This window comes from Rana temporaria, chromosome 5 (assembly GCF_905171775.1).
Source record: "Rana temporaria chromosome 5, aRanTem1.1, whole genome shotgun sequence".
Classification (NCBI taxonomy): Eukaryota; Metazoa; Chordata; class Amphibia; order Anura; family Ranidae; genus Rana; species Rana temporaria.
Genome location: NC_053493.1, coordinates 293,560,716 through 293,580,521, shown reverse-complemented (window position 1 = coordinate 293,580,521; position 19,806 = coordinate 293,560,716). Strand labels below are relative to the sequence as shown.

Genomic DNA, 19,806 nt, shown 5'->3' with positions numbered 1-19,806 from the left:
AATTAATTTAATAATTACTTCTCCTGTTGTGTTTACTGCTGCTACTATGATCAGTGGTAAAAACGAGTCTTTACTTGGCACTGCATGTCCTCCACACCTGTAGATCCACAGGCTTCCTAGGGTGTGTGAATTGTCATTTATCCTATTATACATACTGTATATGTATACACTGCAGTCAGCTTTAAAAGGTCACCCACATAAACATTTATACTTAACATATTATAGTTAGTCTTAGGCCCGGATTCACGTAGAATGGCGTATCATTGTGCGGGCGTAACGTATCCTATTTACGTTACGCCTCCGCAACTTTTACAGGCAAGTGCCGTATTCTCAAACGAATGTTGCGGCGGCGTAGCGTAAATAGGCCGGCGTAAGCCTGCCTAATTCAAATGTGATAGATGTGGGCGTGTGTTATGTAAATTTTATGTGACCCCACGTAAATGCCGCTATTTACGAACGGCGCATGCGCCGCCCGTGAAAGTATCCCAGTGCGCATGCTCCAAATTAACCCGCAAGAAGCCAATGCTTTCAACGTGAACGCAAATGACGCCCAGCCCTATTCGCGAACGACTTACGCAAACAACGTAAAATTTTCAAAATTTGACGCGGGAACGACGTCCATACTTAACATTGGTACGCCGCATCTACGCCTCATATAGCAGGGGTAACTTTACACCGGGAAAAGCCTAACGTAAACGGCGTATCTGTACTGCGTCGGCCAGGCGTACGTTCGTGAATTCGCGTATCTAGCTGATTTACATATTTCTAGGCATAAATCATCGCACACGCCTCTAGCGGCCAATGTAAATATGCAGTTAAGATACGATGGCGTAAGAGACTTACGCCAGTCGGATCTAATACAAATCTATGAGTAACTGATTCTAAGAATCAGGCACATAGATACGACGGCTGGGACTAAGAGTTACAACGGCGTATCTGGAGATACGCCGGCGTAACTCGTTTGAGAATCTGGGCCTAAAAGTTTTAGGTAGATGATGCTATGCTTAAAAGTCAAATGATTGCTATGCTTAAACTTTTAGCCATGTGCTTTTTACCATTAAGTTAAACGATTTTATCTAATAGAAAATAGAAAAGGAGGAGCAGAAATGGCTGAATATGTATGGGAGCCAAAGGAACTTCGGTTAGGTAAGAGCAATGCCAAAAACTCTGGAGCTCTTAGCACTGGGATCCTCCGATAGTAAGCCAGAGGGTTTTACACAACTTTGTTGATAATTGAAATATCTTATTGGGACCTATGACTAAGCACTATGGGAGCGTTATACACGTTGGCTGGTGATGCTGTTCCCCTCTATTTGTGTTTTTGGAGATGTTTTTATGGAATTTACTGGATGTACAGCCAACCAAAATTATTTTTCTCTTCGGAATCCGTGATAGACAGCACCTGGTTTGTGTTAGTGGAGATGGGAGACTGACCTAGAGCAGTGTTCAAATACATCTTTTTGGGGGTGTTCTGTATTAGGCCTTAGAAAACATATCTGTACACAGTACACGCCAAGCCAACAAACAATCCGAGTTGAAAATACTGTTAGAAGAATCATCTTTTGTGTCTATTAATAAATCATTTTTGTCAAAGTGAAACTTGAATTTTCAATATCTGCATTGTGGTGCATTCATAGCTCATTCAAAAAGAATGGGTGGCCCTAACGGAACACAAACAACACAATGCATATGTGTTATTGCACCACATGTGCATAATGCTCTCCATTATCTATGCGAAAAAATAAAAGCTCATAATCCCAATCACGTTCTGCGATCCACCAATCAAAATCTCCTCCAGATACCCAAAGCCAGATACAAGTCCAAAGGAGAAAGAAAATTCGCTGTCCAAGGGCCTAGACTATGAAACGCTTTACCAACCAGCATTCGGTTGGAGGAGAACCACTTGACGTTCAGGAGAAAGATCAAGACTCATCTCTTTTTATACCAAAGGAGACAGGAACAACAAGCGCCCAGAGGCGATTAAGTTTGCATGTGCCGCGCTATATAAGTTTTCATTCATTCATTCATTCATTCACAGCATTAAGGTGTAAAATGGGGACTTGATGTTAAAGGTCTAAACAAATTTTAAAAAAAACACACACTACTTACCAATCTTAGAGTCTCTGAAACAGTATGGTTTGACTGCTCAGCCAGGACTTCAGCCTGCTCGATCATCTTTTTTATGCTAGAGTGAGCTTGTATAGCATTTGTGGCATTTAATGAAGTATTATGCACCTCTGAAAGAGAACTAAAGCATTTTTTCATGAATACATGAAATATAATACATAGAAGATGAATACAGCACTGCACATACAGGGAAAGGGCTATAACAAACAGTAAGGCTCTGTTCACATATATGCAAATTGGATGTGTTTTGAACTGCATCTGATTGGCATGACACATGAACCAAACCGGCTTTCTATGCAGCTGGTTCACATATATGCGGTGCAGCAGCAGTGTGAATTCACTACGAATTTAAGGAGTCCTGTGCATTTTCTGATCACTGCGGTGCAATACAGATGCAAATTCCGGGCTCATTGCCTTCTATTGGAGCGTATCTGAATTGCACATCTCATCAGTTTTTCATCCCCCCCCCAATCCATATCAGGCTCTTTGGGTCTGGTATGGATTGTAAAGGGAACCCCACATCAACATTTTTTTTTTTAAAACGCCATGGTGTTCCACCCAAATCTATTTCAGATGGGGTGTGGAAGTAGGGGTGGCGCTACCTTACTAAATACCTAAAATTTAATAGTGAAAAATGTGTGAAAGATATATAATTTTGTTCAAATTGGTGCAACTTTGCCTAAAATCAGTGTACCATCCTACAATTAGTGCAATAAATGCAAATGGTGAATAAATAGGTAAACGAATAAATAAAGAATTGATTAAATATATAAATATATGAATACAAATAATAAATGTACAAAGTGCGCAAGTTTTGATTATATTAGATATCCATATACAGTGAGTGAGTTGCTGTACTCTCTATATCACAAGTCCTAAAATTCAAAAGTGCTTCGTGCCGGGTGAACTTCTATTTCTGTATTCCACACAGTGACCACCTCCAACTGTGCTCTTATGTGGCCCGTACTCACCGAATCCTTCACCCCCTCCTGGGGTGCAAAACGTTCACAGTGTGTGCCACTGTGCAGCACCCTGGTAATATTCCGTCCTGTTTTGTTCCTGGTGGTGTTTCCAGTAGTTACCCCATATGCAGGAGAGAAGGGTCCCAAATAGTGTGATACCGTTTTAAAATTATGCATTATTGCACACTTTGTACATTTATTATTTGTATTCATATATTTATATATTTAATCAATTATTTATTTGTTTGTTTACCTATTTATTTATTGTTTATTCACCATTTGCATTTATTGCACTAATTGCAGGATGGTACACTGATTTTAGGCAAAGTTGCACCAATTTGAACAAAATTATATATCTTTCACACATTTTTCCCTATAAATTTTAGGTATTTAATAAGGTAGCGCCACCCCTACTTCCACACCCCATCTAATCCATTATTTCATCCAGGTGGAATAAATTACGTAGGCAGCTGCTTTATAATACCTGTAGGTGGGTGTTAAAACCCCACATATACATTGTGCACTGACACACTTTCTGGCATTATTTGTTTCCATTGCGTGGATTCATCTATACACTTTCCAAATCTATTTCAGACCCATAGGTCTGGTATAGATTTTGAGGGGAACCCCCCAAACCAAAATTTAGAAAAAAAATGGCATGGGGTTCCCCACAAAATCCATACCAGACCCTTACCCAAGCATGCAGCCTGGCAGGCCGGGAAATGGGAGGATGAGCGAGCCCCCCCCTCCTGAACCATACCAGGCCACATGCCCTCAACATGGAGGGGGTGTGTGGGGCAGGGGGGCTCATCCCCCCACCTCAAAGCACCTTGTCCCTATGTTGATGGGGACAAGGGCCTTTTACCCACAACCCTTTATGGAACAAAAACAATGTCCCCCTGTGTAGATCCAGCGTCAATCACGATAACCAACCTGGGTAAAAAAATTGCTCCACACCAGTCGCTGGCTCCCACCATCTGCCCACTCCACCATCTGACAGTTGTTTCATAGCTAAGGGGCGGGGCCACCTGGAAATGTCACCGTCCCTTTGTGAAGTCATCATCTGGTGGATGCTTGGTCAGTGACATCACCAGGTGACCCTGCCCCTCAGCTATTTAAGAAATGGCAGAGAGCAGAGAGGGCAGATGGCGGTAGCCAGTGAGAGGCACAGAGCATTTTTTTTTCTTTCAGGTCGTGGTAGCATTCATTGTGATTGATGCTGCCCCATACTCATTCACATATGGGCGGGGGACAGATCCCGACAAACCCCCTGCCCGCAGACCCCCACAACCACCGGCCAGGGTTGTAGGAAAGAGGCTTTTATCACCAATCAACATGGGGACAAGGTGTTTTGGTGGGATGGGCTGCATGCTCGGGTAAGGGTCTGGTGTGGATTTTGGGGGACCCACGCCATTTTTTTTTTTACATTTTGGTGTGGAGTTTCCCTTAAAACCAGACCTGAAAGCGACCCCCACTGTTTTGCACAATTTATTTTTGTCTGCAATGTTTTTTTTTACATTCAGCTGTCAGAGGGGAACCCTGCTGACAGGTAATGAGTCATCCACTGTTAAGGACATGGCGGCCGACTTCACGGCCTGGTTCTTTATAATCAGCTATTGTTAAAGACTCCGGTGCCTACCGGCTCCAAAAATTTGCATCTGAACCACATCTAGGTCGCAGCTGAACAGCTGAACAGCTGCTTTAGAGATTTTCTGTGGAAACTAAAGGGTGATTCGCACTGGACATGTGTGAACTTACCCTAAGCAGTATTTAAAGTCGTTATGTAATGTTTACTATGTTGCCATACTCTAGGTGTATTCACACCTATAGTGCTTTGTGAAAGGCACTACATAATAATCCCTACTGCTATATCACTGACTTTCAGTAAAATACACCTAAAAGGTACCACGCCTAAAATATCACATCCCTGATTTAGAAATGTGAACATAAGCTAACAATTCATTATAGAGGAGTAGATGGGTGCAGCATTACACCCACAGTGCACAGTAATAAATAAATAAAAACATTATTTGTAATATGATATATTGGCATTGATTTTCTAAATTCTAAATTCGACCCGGGAACGACGGCCATACTTAACATAGGATACGCCGCATATAGCAGGGGTAACTATACGCCAGAAAAAAAGCCGAACGCAAACAACGTAAAAAAAAAGCGCCGGGCGGTCGTTCGTTTCTGAATCGGCGTAACTCCTCATTTGCATATTCGTTGCGTATACAAACGGAAGCGCCACCTAGCGGCCAGCGTGAGATTCAGCCTAAGATCCAACGGTGTAAGTCACTTACACCTGGCGGATCGTAGGGAGATCTATGCGTAACTGATTCTATGAATCAGTCGCATAAATACGACGGACGGAACTCAGAGATACAACGGCATATCAGGAGATACACCATCGTATCTCTATCTGAATCCGGCCCATTGGATGCAAATACTACTAGTTATTATATTAAAGACAGTCATTTTTTTATAATTAGTAGTTTAGGTGTCATTACCTGTTGAGAGAACCTGAAAGCCTCAGAAGATCAGCAGCATGATCTTCAGATTTGTACACTAAGTCCAAAGCATCTCGCTTAGACATCTGCATAACCAGCTCATCTACATGATGTCTCAGCTTTGTATTCCACATGATGAGCTCTTCTTGGTGCATCTCCAACACCTACACACAAAATACACAACACAGTTTAGAGCAACGTTTCTCTATGTTACTTTGCTCAATCCCTTTTTTTTCATAATTTGGCACTTACCGATGTGGCATTAATAGTGTCTTCTGCAAGTAACACTGCCTCATCAACCAGTCCAAGCCCCTCCTCTATCAGCATCACAGAACGGTTCTTGTTTTCCTGGAGATTAAGCTTTTTTACCTAAAAAAATATTTCCACAGTGAGTCCAATCAGATTCTTGTTTGTGACTTATTTATCACACAGAGTATTTATACAAATACAAAAAACTCATAGGATCATCAGACCTTTTACCTTTACAGTCTTTACTATCTGTACAGGTCTGGATTACCATAAACATGAAGGTTTGTGCAGGGCCATAGATAATTTTTTTCTCCTGGGGGGGGTTCAGCCTTGGGTACCCAGGGGAACATAATTAGCATGCCTGTACAGGCTGCACCAGTCTCTGCTGCCACCTCAGCCAATAGTCAGCTGAAGCTTCCTCAAAAGACTATCCCTCCTGAAATCACCCAGGATTCCCGATACCCGGAAGGTGGTAGCATATTAGTTTTTTATGCAAATATAGAAGACGGGTTGTGGCAGTGACAGGAAAAAAAAAATTCATGCACTTATAGTAGCGACTAATAAATTATAAAATTAGGTAACAGAGGTTGTAGCAAGGGATTTGCATTGGCAACCAAAGGCTTTGTGCCTACAGACTCCACTGATGAGAATCCAGCTTTGATTCTTTAACGTCTTTTGGTCTTTGTACAAATATATGACAGATATCACGCAGATGACTATACACATGTTTTTCTAATTTATAAACACAGTGTAAAAAGGACTGAACCAGTGGCTCTGATATAAGTTGTATAGTCCTGGCAACAAAGTGGCTGGGATCAATGTGTGTCCTTACAGATTTTGTTCCCTTGTGCTGTCACTGAGTACACACATTCAGATTTTAGAATTCATCAAGGGCAGCATAATAGGCCAGCCCAGAAACCAATAAGTCCTCCCTAAATCTGTCTTTCCTATCCCAGTTAGGTCAACTTAATGTATACTGTACATATAGTTTTACATAAGAGATACAAAACTTACACTGAAGTCTTCTATATTGTTTTGGATGATAACCAATAGGTTGTTGGTATTATTAGTGTTTGAAGCAGATTCATATATGAAGTCTTTGGCTGCAAGCAATTTGCTGGTGTGCTGAGCTACTGAATTCTCAAGGCTTTTCTTCAACTTTGCCAAGTCCTCATGTGGCTTCCCAAATTCCTTCTGAACTCTGGACAGTTGGAGCTCTGAAGTTCTGTTACAGAAAGAGACATGATATTCCTTGATAATGTGATTTGGACATTGTATATGCTGCAGTATCAAATAATTATTGTATAAAGACTGTTACCCCATATGAACAAGCATACATGAACTAAGTGTAAAATGTTTGGTCTGTTAAATGCATTGAAAGCATTTTGATTTATCTGTTAGATAAGTGCAAAAACACCTATTATCCCTTTTAGACATTCAAATCTGTTTTATGCCCTCTGCACAATTCCTGTGCCACCCAAAGAAGTCTTATCAGCCCTCTCAGGTCTTATCTTGCACTACAAAACAGCTACACCCAATGCTGTGAATACGAGGAGAGGGAATCTGGAGTTTATTTACATTTTACATTAATTTATATAATCAGAGCTTTTTTTCTCAGAAAATAGGTGCAGGAACTCAACCATGACCCCGTTCAGATTTCACAAACAGTAGAAGGGTCTTAAAGGGGCATTAAATATCAGGATTGCATTACATACAGAGTACAGAGTTCAGGGGTTACACACAGTGCAGAGCTGTCACTTGTAAACACAGAAGGACTTCTGTGTTTACAAGTGATTGTGGGGAGCAGGCACCAAAGGGTCTGAGCCAGAGGTGGTGGAACTGAGTTCCCCCTGAAAAAAAGCCCAGTATATAATGCATTTTTTGCAGATCAACAGATATTTTTTTGTACTTGCTGGGTCAAGAACCACTTTTCTACTGAGATTATTTAAAAAATTTTACACACATATTACAATTGGAATTTTCCACCAAAAAATACATTTAAGCCCCAAAACAATTATATATTTTCTGAAAGCAGAGGCTCCAAAACGATACCCAATTTTTTGGGAAAATATAAAAAGATGAGGTTATGTCAAGTAAATATTTACCAAATAATGTCAACCCTTTACATTTCCACAGAATGGCAAGTATAGTACCCAAACTGTCCTTGAACAACATTTCAAAAACATTTAGAGATCACAAGTTTAGAGTTAACCATGAAGTATGGCCTTATGAATCTTAGTTCTCACTCCAACATTCACGGGGATGCCTAACATGTGTGAATCAATTGCTGTTTACATGCACAAGCACATTTGCTTTTAGTATATGTTTGGGGTGAGGGGGTTGCTTTAAAATAGTTCTCAATATTTTTATTTATTTCATTATAAATTTACATTTGTAAGCTTTTTATATTTAACTTTATTGCCATCAAAATGGTGCTAAAAAGCCTCCTATGTGATAGTATTGACCCGTGACAGTTTCTTTTTATAGAGATATCAGGGTTCTATTGGACCCCTAATGTCTCCCCTGTCCCTCCCCTGTGCTTGATCGGCTGTTTACATAGCTTTTAAGCTGAGAGCTTTACAGCTCTGCACCCAGAAATGCTCAGAGCTGAGCCCTTACAGGTTCATGATTGCAAAGTTGATGAGGGAATGAATCTTCATCAAGCTCTTCCTGCTTGCCATCCTGAGATTATGTGGACTATGGACCCAGGCTCCAGACAGGAATGGGACAGCGAGAAACCATGGCGGGTGGCACTAGTGGTGGTGGTGGGGGCAGGAGATTAGGGGGTTCATCTTCTTATTTTTACATGAATTCTGGTCTCTGGCTGAAAAAAACAATACCAATCTCATTTACCATATGCTTCTTTTAACTCCTTTGAATATCAGGATGTTTATAAACATACCATAGAAGACAATGAGTTAAAGGGAAAAGAAAACATAGGAAAATGTACTTGTAGCAGAGAGATGTACTTTCTTTTTTGATTTTGCCTTGACATACATTTTATCAATAGGTTCTACCCCTTTGTTTTTTGAGATTTTCTACTAGTCTTATAGTGCATAGACTTGTTTATGTAAATGTTATTATTCTCTGGATTCTAATGATGTCTATTATTTGTTTTGTTAATTTTCCTGGACATGCCCATGTTTGCAGTAAATGTTGCATGTGCTCATACAATAATGACAATTAGTGCGGTATTGCACACAAATATCATGTGCTACAATATCCAATAACAAAACCAGTATAAAAAAATCCTTACTTAGCAATTTCTACAGCATTCTTGTCGTGATCACTAAAGCTTCGTGTGCTTATATGTTCCAGCTTGGATGAAACATCTTCCTGGTAATTCAGTGGCAGCTGGGTATCACTGCCCAGTGTCTCATTCAGACTTTCTGCCACTTCTATAAGTACTGAAAAAAGACAATCAATCATTATTAAACCTGTACATCCAGTAATATACCAGTAATATTGTATATAATAGATTGTAACTGCTTAAAGTGATACTAAAGCTTATTTATTTTCTTTAAATATAATACCAAACATGTTATACCTACCTGCTCTGTGCAATGGTTTTGCACAGCGCATCCCTATTTGGCCCGACGAGATCCTCGTCGGTTTCCTCAGCCAAAAGTGTACACACGACCGGGTTTCTCAGCAGAATACGGCTCCGATCGAGTTTCTGGCTTAATTCTGCCGAGAAACTCGGTCGTGTGTACGGGGCCTCAGTCTAATAACACAGACGGGGTGGCTTGGTCTTGCCCCCCTGCCCCCTCGTCACATGATTTGATTGACAGCAGCAGTAGCCAATGGCCCTGGCTGCTATTAATCTGCCCAATGAGGAGGGAGCCAAGAGAGCTGCTGCTCTTATGCACAGCGCTCAGGAAAGTGTAATGTTGGGGGGAGGGGGCGATTGTTTTTACCTTAATGCATAGAAAGCATTAAGGCTAAAAGATTTAGGCTTTGGAAGCACTTTAACCACTTAAGGACTGCCGCACGACGATATACGTCGGCAGAATGCCACAGCTGGGCACATGGACGTATATACAAGTCCCCTTTAAAAAAATACCAGTGGTTGCGAGCACGCCGCCGGCGGCGTGCTTGCGACCCAGTCCGAAGGTCCGTGACCTCGCCCGTGGACACGATCGCCGCGGGTGTCCCGCGTTTGGGTCACAGGAGCTGAAGAACAGGGAGAGGCGAGTGTAAACAAACCTTCCCCGTTCTTCTCTGTGGCAATGTCAGTGATCGTCTGTTCCCTGATATAGGCAGAGGTGATCAAATACCACCAAAAGAAAGCTCTATTTGTGGGGAAAAAAGGACGCCAGTTTTGTTTGGGAGCCACGTCGCACGACTGCGCAATTGTCAGTTAAAGCAACGCAGTGCCGAATCGCAAAAAGGGGCAAGGTCCTTAACCTGCATATTGGTCCGGGTCTTAACTGGTTAAAGTAAATGTAAAGGTTGATTTTTTTTTATTTTTATTATTATTCAAATAACTTACATGTTATACTTACCTGCTCTGTGCAATGGTTTTGCACAGAGTGGCCCCGGCCCCCACCGATGCTCCAGGTCCCTCCTCCTTTCTGTATGCCCCCATAACAAGCCACTTAGGCACACCTGTGGCCTTGCTGTTGAGCTGGGCCGTGCGTCCACTGACACATATAGTTTGGCTTGGCTCTCCCCCCCCCCCCCTCCCCCCCCCACATTATTTTACCTACAGCTGCAAGAACCAATAGCTCCCGTTGCTGCCCAAGTCCCTGTGAGAGGATAAAAAGAGGGGAGGGGAGACCTGAAGCTGGGGGGGGGGGGTAGTTAGTGAGGTGAGAATACTCAGGATTTAGAAGAACCAGTTTAACAGAAATCTGTCATAGGAAAAATATGCCGCTGTGGAAAATGCTAACCATGTTTAGTTGCTTACTCATAGTCATCAATGGTAAGAAAATATAAAGAATGCCATTAACAACAACAGGATTTGTGCACAATCACTGGAATGAACTTTACCTTTAATTGTAGTTTGCATTTTGTCAATAAATCCCATTAGTTCCTGGCTTTTGTTCAGGGTGTTGATGGTGGAATTATGTACAATGAACCCATGCTTCTTTACCTGTGACAACTGTCAAACAAAAATGTAGAATTTATGTTCAGGATAGCTTAGGAAGGTGTGCATTTGCACTACCATTGTTTATTCAAGTCATCTGTAAATGAAGTTCTGAAATGGATCTATGTAAGTGTTGAAGGCGAATACAAAATAACAGCATCCATTATAAAAGCAACCTTTTTACAATTCACAATTAATATGGCAATTACTTTAAACAGGCATAAATGATGGTGATTGAATACGAAACAGTTTATCCCTTAGGCCCCTTTCACACTACGGCCATGATTTTGCCGCGATTCACGGCCACGATTTTGCCGCGATTCATGGCCGCGATTTTGCCACAATTTCAGGGAATGCCTGTGTAACTGGCTTCAAAATCAGACCAAAGCAGTGCAGGGACTACTTTGAAGTCGGAACGACTTGAAATCGTACTATATGAATGGCGCTGTCATTAGAAATCATGGGAAACGACTTGTCATGCTACTTTGCCATCACAAATTGTGGGACGAGTGTGAAAGGGGCCTTAGTCTTTTATTCTACACAAATTTATCTAGTACCGATATAGTCCCCCTGCCCCCTTGTTGTTTTGGTCTTTTGGGCCTTTGGGGTGCCTCCAGTCCTTAATCTATACTAAGTTCTGAAAGTCATTGCTCTTCTATATGCTACGATGGACTCATAGTTTGACTCAACCAGGTTCTTTGATCTGCTATAAAGAAAGGCAGTATACTGTTACTTACTCTGTCATGTAGCAGGACGGTGTCTCCAGATACTACATTCAGGTGCATCACTGTTTGGTCCAGGTTCTGAGTCTTGTTAGAAATTGTAAACACAGATTCCTATGACACAGATCATAAAACACGTATTAGAATTAATTGGACAGATGTTTATTTTGCATTCTTGCCATCTTTCAGCTTTGTCAAATGTGTGCATTGCACATGGGCCCCAAGGTGGAGGGAGACCACTGTGCACATTTGGGATTTCATTTAGGAAGCAATCCTCATTGTGACATCATCCATTAAACTACAATCATGCCTGTTACTTGAGGCTGCAGCATAAAGTAGATTTTGTAGAAAATCCTTCATCCTCTCATCCATTGCCCTAAACTAATCTAAGAAAGAAAAAAATCCTGGAAGACCGCACACCATAGAAGGCATCTTTATTGATAATGGTAAAATAAAATCCAAAGGCAGTCACTTCATGTATAAGGAGGAACAAGAAAAACAGCTTTTCACAGCATGTTGTGGCGCTTAGTCATAGTTAAAAAGTTTTTCGTTTTTAGCTATGACTAAGCGCAACAACATGACTTGAAATGCGTTCTGTTTTTCCTGTTCCTCCTTGTACATGAAGTGACTGCATTTGGATTTTATTTTACCATTATTAATGAAGATGCCTTCTGTGGTGTGCGGCCGTCTAGAATTGTTTTCTTCCTTCAAGCTTGTGCAGAGCCAGCACCTGTGAGTTCTACTACGGCGGGAGTTCCGGTATAGATTTGAAGGGCTGGAGCGGCAATTTTTGTTTCATGATTTTCACCTGGACTTTGCCTAAACTAATCTAACCTAGATCTCCCAACCCCACCCAGTGTATACTCACCTCTTGAACAATAATGCTGGCCATACACTAGTAGATTTTCAAAAATTCATTCAAACAAACATTTATATGAAAATTCTCCATACATTCAATCATCTGATGAATGTCGTTCAAAAGCACTTTATTTGCTTTTAATTTTGGAGTGAATTTCCCAAAAGAAAACCACTATGTTCAAAAACGAACGCTGATTTGACTCCACTAACGATCAAAAAATTAAACATACATTCCTAAATCTAAAAATTTCAAAAAATTATACTGGTCTATGGCCAGCTTAACTCCCCAGAGAATTGAATAGAGATGTAGTCATAGCGCCTTCACTTTAGGAGAGTGGTCCTATTCAGGTCCCTGGGGAGTTACTGTTTTGATGGGGCCAATACTGGAGGCCATTTCTGTGCATTATTTAATTTTTATTTATTTTTATTCAGTGTTAAACCCACAGTTTGCGCAGGAGACAGTACAGTTAAAATACAATAAAGTACAATTAAGTCCCCTTCTAATAAGAGCTTTCAATCTAATAGGGTGGGGCAAGTGGTGCAAAAGGTAATAACTGTGAGGGATGAGCTGATGAAATACTGTTTCCCCGAAAATAAGACCTACTGTTATTTTCCAGGAGGGCTGCAATATAAGCCCCACCCCAAAAAATAAGCCCTAAATGCTTTAAAATGCTTGTGGAAACCTTTAATCCACTCTATTACAGTAGTATGTAATATCCTGCTGCTCTCCTCCTCCTTTCCCCTAGATGCAAGCGAGGGATCTCTCCCCCCCCCCCCCCTTGAGCAGGGAAGAGAGCTCCGGCGGGTCACGGCGCTTAAACAAAGGTATTTGGCACAATAATACAGAAACACACACACATTGTACATTTTTTACTGCTATAAGAGTGGATTATAGGATTTTACAAGCATTTTATCTCTGTTCACACTGGGGATTCCTGACAGGCAGGGAGGAACAAGGGGGCAGGAGAAAACAGCTCATTATATGATAAGACCTGCCCTGAAAATAAGCCCTATTGTGTCTTTTGTTACCAAAATTAATATAAAACCTGGGCTATTTTCGGGGAAACACGGGTAGTTAAAAGTTCAGTTAGGCTTCCCTGAAGAGAGGAGTTTTCTGGGATTGCCTAAAGTGTCCAGAGAAGGATATAGAGAGACAGATTGAGGTAGAGAGTTCCACAGGATGGGAAAGGTTCTGGAGAAGTCCTGGAGATGAGAATGGGAGAAGGAGACAAGAGAGCTAGAGAGCAGAAGTCTTGGGAGGAGTAGAGAGGGCGTGTAGCTTGTAAACACCATGGGATACCACTGCCATAACAGGGTATGCCCCAGGGTGGGAGTACTCGGTTAGATCACAGTAGGAGGCTGGAGGGAAGTCTTAATAAAGTGTAATTGTCTTTAGGGTACAAATAGTTCTAATGCCCCGTACACACAATCAGGCTTTTGCCCGGCTAAACTCACAGAATCCCATCGGAGTAAAAGAGAACGCGTTCTCTATCTAAACTCCGATAGAATTCTTCGGAATATACCATGGAAAAACTCAGATGGGGCATACACACGGTTGGAATTTCTGATGGAAAAAGTCGGACTTTTTCCATCGGAAATTCCGATCGTGTGTACGGGGCATTAGAGATTTGTCACCTGACCAATACCTGATAAATGCATTAGGACAAATCTAGCTACTGAATAAACTATGTTTCTAATACCTGGCCTTCATCATAGCTATGAATGTAATAGAATTTTCAACAAAATATTACCATACAGTTTTTTTTTTGAATGGTATAATTATTTTACTACATCAAACAATGCCTCTAGTAATTCTGTTTTACAGCAGAAAATAAAGTCTAAGCTCTGCAAAGCTACAGTGTTATTAAGTGCCATAGACTCTATGAAGCTGTTGCTGAACCCTGGTGTGATCCAATGTTCTGCTGTAACCACTTATGTAGCTTATGTGTCTGTGCCCTAAAGGAGTAAGCATTGTTAGAACAGAGAAATGAAATTCTCTCATAACTGCTTCTTACAATCTCTTAAACCTATCTTATGTGCATTATAATGTTAACAACAATTCCTATTCAAAACAATTCTCATGTTGATCCTTTAAATGGCGTTTTATCCTACAACAAATCAGAGCGCATATTAAAATGATATTTCCTTGCACCCTCAGGCCGGTCTCACACATAGACACTCTAAAATAAGACTTGATTAAAATGTAGCATATTGAGCTTGTAACTGCTTCCTCTTTGCAAATCCAATTTAAGCACTGCCTCTGCCATCATAAATATTACAAATTACATTTCTTCTACTTTTCTCCGTCTGGACATTATCATCTGCAGCTCTTCTATGAGCTTTAATTACATTTCTCACGGAGGTGATTGAGGGGGATATCAATATTTTTTTGTGATAAAGGGAAAACAAAGACTAAGCAGAAAAGAAAATAATTAACTTTTATTAATTTTTTTTTTTTGTATGCCGAGGATCAGTGAGCCGGCGGGTGCAGTAATTCACAGCAGCCAATCACTGATAAGCTTTGAGGAGTTTGGTGCAGCCGGGCTAATGGAATGATTACTGTCGCAGTATTATAGAGGAGACAGAAACAATGTTGGAAACATTTGTAAACTCGTGCTGCTACTGCAGAGAAAATCACTGGTTTTAGCACTTGTTATTTCAATCACGGAAAGGTTTTTTAGGAACGAGGGCTCTGTACACTTTGTTCTACCGCTCAAAACAGTCATCATCGCATTGCATTTAGCTGTCGATTAAGATTCTCGTAGAATCGCGCAAAACTGCGGCGGCGTAACGTATGTCATTTACGTTACGCCGCCGCAAATTTTACAGGCAAGTGCTTTATTCACAAAGAACTTGCCTGTAAAGTTGCGGCGGCGTAGCGTAAATCCCCCAGCGCAAGCCCGCCTAATTCAAATGATCCGGGAGCGTGGAGCATTTAAATTAGGCGCGTTCCCGCGCCAAACGTACTGCGCATGCGCCATCCCTAAAATTTCCCGACGTGCATTGCGCTAAATGACGTCGCAAGGACGTCATTGGTTTTGACGTGAACGTAAATGGCGTCCTGCCCATTCACGGACGACTTACGCAAACAACGTAAATTTTTAAATTTAGACGCGGGAAAGACAGCCATACTTAACATTGGTTGCCCCTCATATAGCAGGGGCAACTTTACGCGTCGCAAATCTAACGTAAATTTCCTAACTTCATTGCGTCGACCACGCGTGCGCTCGGGAATTCGTGTATTTTGCTAATTTGCATACTCGACCGGCAAAACGAAGGAGGTGACACCTAGCAGCGAAAAAAAAAATTGCATTTAAGATCCGACAGCGTAAGAGCCTTACGCCTGTCGGATCTAATGGTTATCTATGCGTAACTGATTCTAAGAATCAGTCGCATAGATACGACGGCCCAGATTAGGACTTACGTCGAAAGCCCTTTGAGAATCTGGGCCTAAGACTTTAACCCAAACGCTGACAAGCTGCGAAGAATCGTGTTACTTATTCTAAAAGCTGCCAAAAAGCTCCTGGTTTCATCAGTTTTTGTACTTATAAAATATTTGCATGGCAAATGTACATTATTTCTGTGCGAATTGTCCAAAAAAATTAAAAACATGTTTTTGGGCGATTTTAGAATGGAAAATACATCATATGGCCACCAGAGGATTTTACGCACCATAGGAAATTCCTATGATACTTGGCACCATCTAGTGTCTAAAAGTGATATTTCCTTTTTAAATGATTAAAAAACTTTTAATTTTTTTCTCAAGTTGCACAGAATTAATGTACATGCAATTTTATTGGGCAAATTGCTATGCATTTTTTTTTATCATTATTATAGATACATCGCTGTATGTGAGGCTGAAGACCTCTAGTTATGAAAATATGTTAAAGTGGATGTAAACCCAATTTTTTTTTATGTCACAATGTAGAGTATAAGATTTCCTATCATCTGTGCCCAATCTTGCCACACAGAGTTAATCCAGCTCTGAGCAATCCTCTTTTATTGTTCAGTGAAAATTAACAGACTTTCATATAAAACCCTGTCTAAATACAAAGTCCATTCCTCTCTCTTTGCTTTGAGTGACAGGTTATTTACATATCTAGCTTGGACATGTGTATCATATGTTATGTTATGTCTATCATAATATGAGGTGATCCACAGGTCATTGTATATTACCAGGATGTGTTATGTGGGGGAGGGGTGGATTTCTCACTTTTTATACTGTGGATCACCTCATATTACGATAAACATAACATAACATATGATAAACATGTCCAAGCTAGATATGTAAATAACCTGTCACTCAAAGCAAGGAGAGAGGAATGGACTTTGTATTTAGACATGGTTTTATCTGGAAGTCTGTTAATTTTCACTGAACAATAAAAGAGGATTGCTCAGAGCTGGTTTAACTCTGTGTGGCAAGACTGGGCATAGATGATAGGAAATCTTATACTCTACATTGTGACATCAAAAAATAAATAAAAAAAATTACATCCACTTTAAGTTCCTGCATCCATCTCTTTGCACATGCTAAATATAATGCAACTAGATTTTTTTTTCTACAAAGTATTAAGCCAACTTGACTTGCCAATTCAGTGAAAAAAAGGCAAATGATTGGATGTTTATTGCACTACAGTTCTAGGGATAAACACTGAAAGTCTAGCCTTGGTTCACACTGATGCGATTTCATATGTCTTTCAGAACGCATGCAATCGCATGACAAGTGAAATAACCAGACTTTACATGGTGGCCGTTCACGTATATGCAATCCGAATGCAATGCATTTTTAAAAAGGTTCCTGTGCGTGTTTGGTGTGGTGCAATTCGATTTTAATCTCTATAGAATCTAATGTAAACTGCATAGAAAATGCATGGGCGTTCAAAGACTAAGCGATTCCAGTGAGATTTTTTAGCAAGCTATAGTGCCTTTCTGAGCTGATTTCCAGAGAGAGAGAAAGATAAGGAGGCCAACACGTTGAAACTTCGAGCATATTGCCTCACATTTAAAATATTAGTGAATGCCGTCATGATATAACATAGTACTATAATACTCTCCTTTATGGCCTAACAAAGAACAGACTGCCAACACATAAATTTATCTCTTACTGTTCAAGTGCTGCTTCTCCATATCAGCTCCCCAAGGCCTCCCACCAAGATTACTTTAAGTCTAAGAGCTCATTCAGATGGGTGATCAGACCCAGATACTAACTATTGATTTGAGCCACTGTCTGCTGTGTGTGAATCCACCTCGGAGCTTCCTGCAGACAGCCCATAGAAATGGATGCAGACACAGCGGCTCCACAGTCCTATGTCAAAATTTGACAGCAAGTAAGGGAGGGTGCACAGATCCGAACACACAGTGCCTGGATTCACATGCAGCAGACAATGGCTCAGATCAAAGAATGATCCCTAACCCATGTTTCTTTCCAATTTCCAGACACCATCTAAAGTGTAAACTCAATATGCATCTGTTCTTCTGATCTCCATGGTACTTATATTTTCTTCTTTTATCAAAGTCCACGTTTCCACTATCGCTTCCTCCACCATTATATTACAAGGCATACATTGCCATCGAGCATGATAGGCTGTGTCAGCTTATGGTCTTATCAAATATTTTTCAAATATTACCTAGTTTGAGTGTATTTCAAACTTTGTTTAATATATTTTTTTGTTTAAGTGGAATTAAACCCATCAATTTAACAGTTTCAGAAAAACAGTTACATTCCCGACACAGGTTGGGAATGTAAGGGTTCATTTACACTTGCTTTGGCCTCAACACACATTAACGGCTAGTTTGCTTCTGCATTCGACTTAATATAGGCACAACAGTTGTGAAAACCCAGGAACTCCAGTACTCTCGCCAATAAAGTCCACCAAGAGATGAGGAAATGTTAACTGGTTTATCTCTCATGCATACCTCCCAACTTTTTGAGATAGGAATGAGGGACACCTATCAGCAAAAGTATGCAGGCATATGACACACCCATTGCCACGCCCCTTAAAGGAGAATTGCACAAAAACAAGATTAGTTAAACCCACACATGTTTTCTTTTTTTTTTTACCACTACTATTCCTTTATATTGGCTTTTGGAATTTACAAATGCAGCAATTTAGAAATCAGATGAAAAGGTTTAGCGCTGGAAAACACTTTTTGATAGATAAAAAGTGCATTTTATATACATCTATATAGGCCTTTGGGTAAAGACTGCGCTCTCAATAAGCATTTTAATAAATAAATAAAGACCAAAATGAGGGACAAATGAGGAGGAATGAGGGACAGAGGGACATTGTTTAAAATCAGGGACGGTCCCTCGAAATCTGTTGGGAGCTATGTCTCATGTGTCTACCAAAAAACGGAAATATTATTTTTTTTGGACTAGTCCTTTAACTATATTGGGGCAGATCCACAGAGCGAGTACGCCGGCGTATCTACTGATACGCCGGCGTACTTTCAAATTACCCGCGTCGTATCTTTGGTTTGAATCCTCAAACCAAGATACAACGGCATCTGGGTTAGATCCGACAGGTGTACTTCTTAGTACGCCTTCGGATCTAAGATGCAATTCTTCGGCGTCCGCTGGGTGGCGTTCACGTCGTTTTCCACGTCAGGTATGCAAATTAGCTATTTCTGACGATCCACAAACGTACGAGCGGCCGGCTTTTTCCGGCGTATAGTTAAAGCTGGTATTTCGTTGCGTATAGTTAGACCTGCCATGTTAAGTATGGCCGCAGTTTCCGCGTTTATTTTGTTTTTGTTTTTTTGCGTAAGTCGTCCGTGAATCGGGATGGAAGTAATTCACGTCTATGTTAAAAAAAATGACGTCCTTGCAGCACTGGGGCCCAATGGGCTGCACAGCATGGATCTGGCAGATACAAGACCAGGTGAGGCCTTGCGAATGGGCATCAAAATTCATTCAACTTCAATAGATTTTTTTTCTCACCTTTACATGCATTGTCATATTTTCCAGATGTGACATGAATCCATGGGGAACTGTGACAACTCCAGTGAAGTTTATAGAAAATATGGTTCTATGCAGATCATCCAGGTCATCTAGTAATGGTCCTGTGCAGTCGTCATCACATGCTAAGAATTAGGAAATAGAGTAATTATGATATATTAGTAACCTCAGACTCCATGTACTTCTTGCACTTGCTAAAAGTCACACTGCAGCATTTACTGAATTCCACAGGTTATCCTAGAGATCATTCATTAATATGGAGGACAAAGGCGTTCTTAAATATTATGAGTTGGATTCGAAGTCTGCTCACTGTTCATTTAGAAAATGT

General features: G+C 40.7%; 1 protein-coding gene across 1 annotated transcript in view; it reads right to left on the bottom strand.

The window, feature by feature from the left end:
* The window catches only part of LAMA1 (laminin subunit alpha 1), a 239,231-nt gene that overhangs the window by 70,758 nt on the left and 148,667 nt on the right, over positions 1-19,806 (bottom strand). The window contains exons 33-40 of the mRNA XM_040353992.1: positions 19,461-19,603; positions 11,678-11,776; positions 10,844-10,955; positions 9,108-9,258; positions 6,866-7,076; positions 5,855-5,971; positions 5,603-5,766; positions 2,110-2,248 (exon numbers count right to left, since the gene is read on the bottom strand). Of these exons, the coding sequence (XP_040209926.1) occupies positions 2,110-2,248; positions 5,603-5,766; positions 5,855-5,971; positions 6,866-7,076; positions 9,108-9,258; positions 10,844-10,955; positions 11,678-11,776; positions 19,461-19,603 (1,136 nt within the window). The remainder of the gene's footprint in view (positions 1-2,109; positions 2,249-5,602; positions 5,767-5,854; positions 5,972-6,865; positions 7,077-9,107; positions 9,259-10,843; positions 10,956-11,677; positions 11,777-19,460; positions 19,604-19,806) is intronic.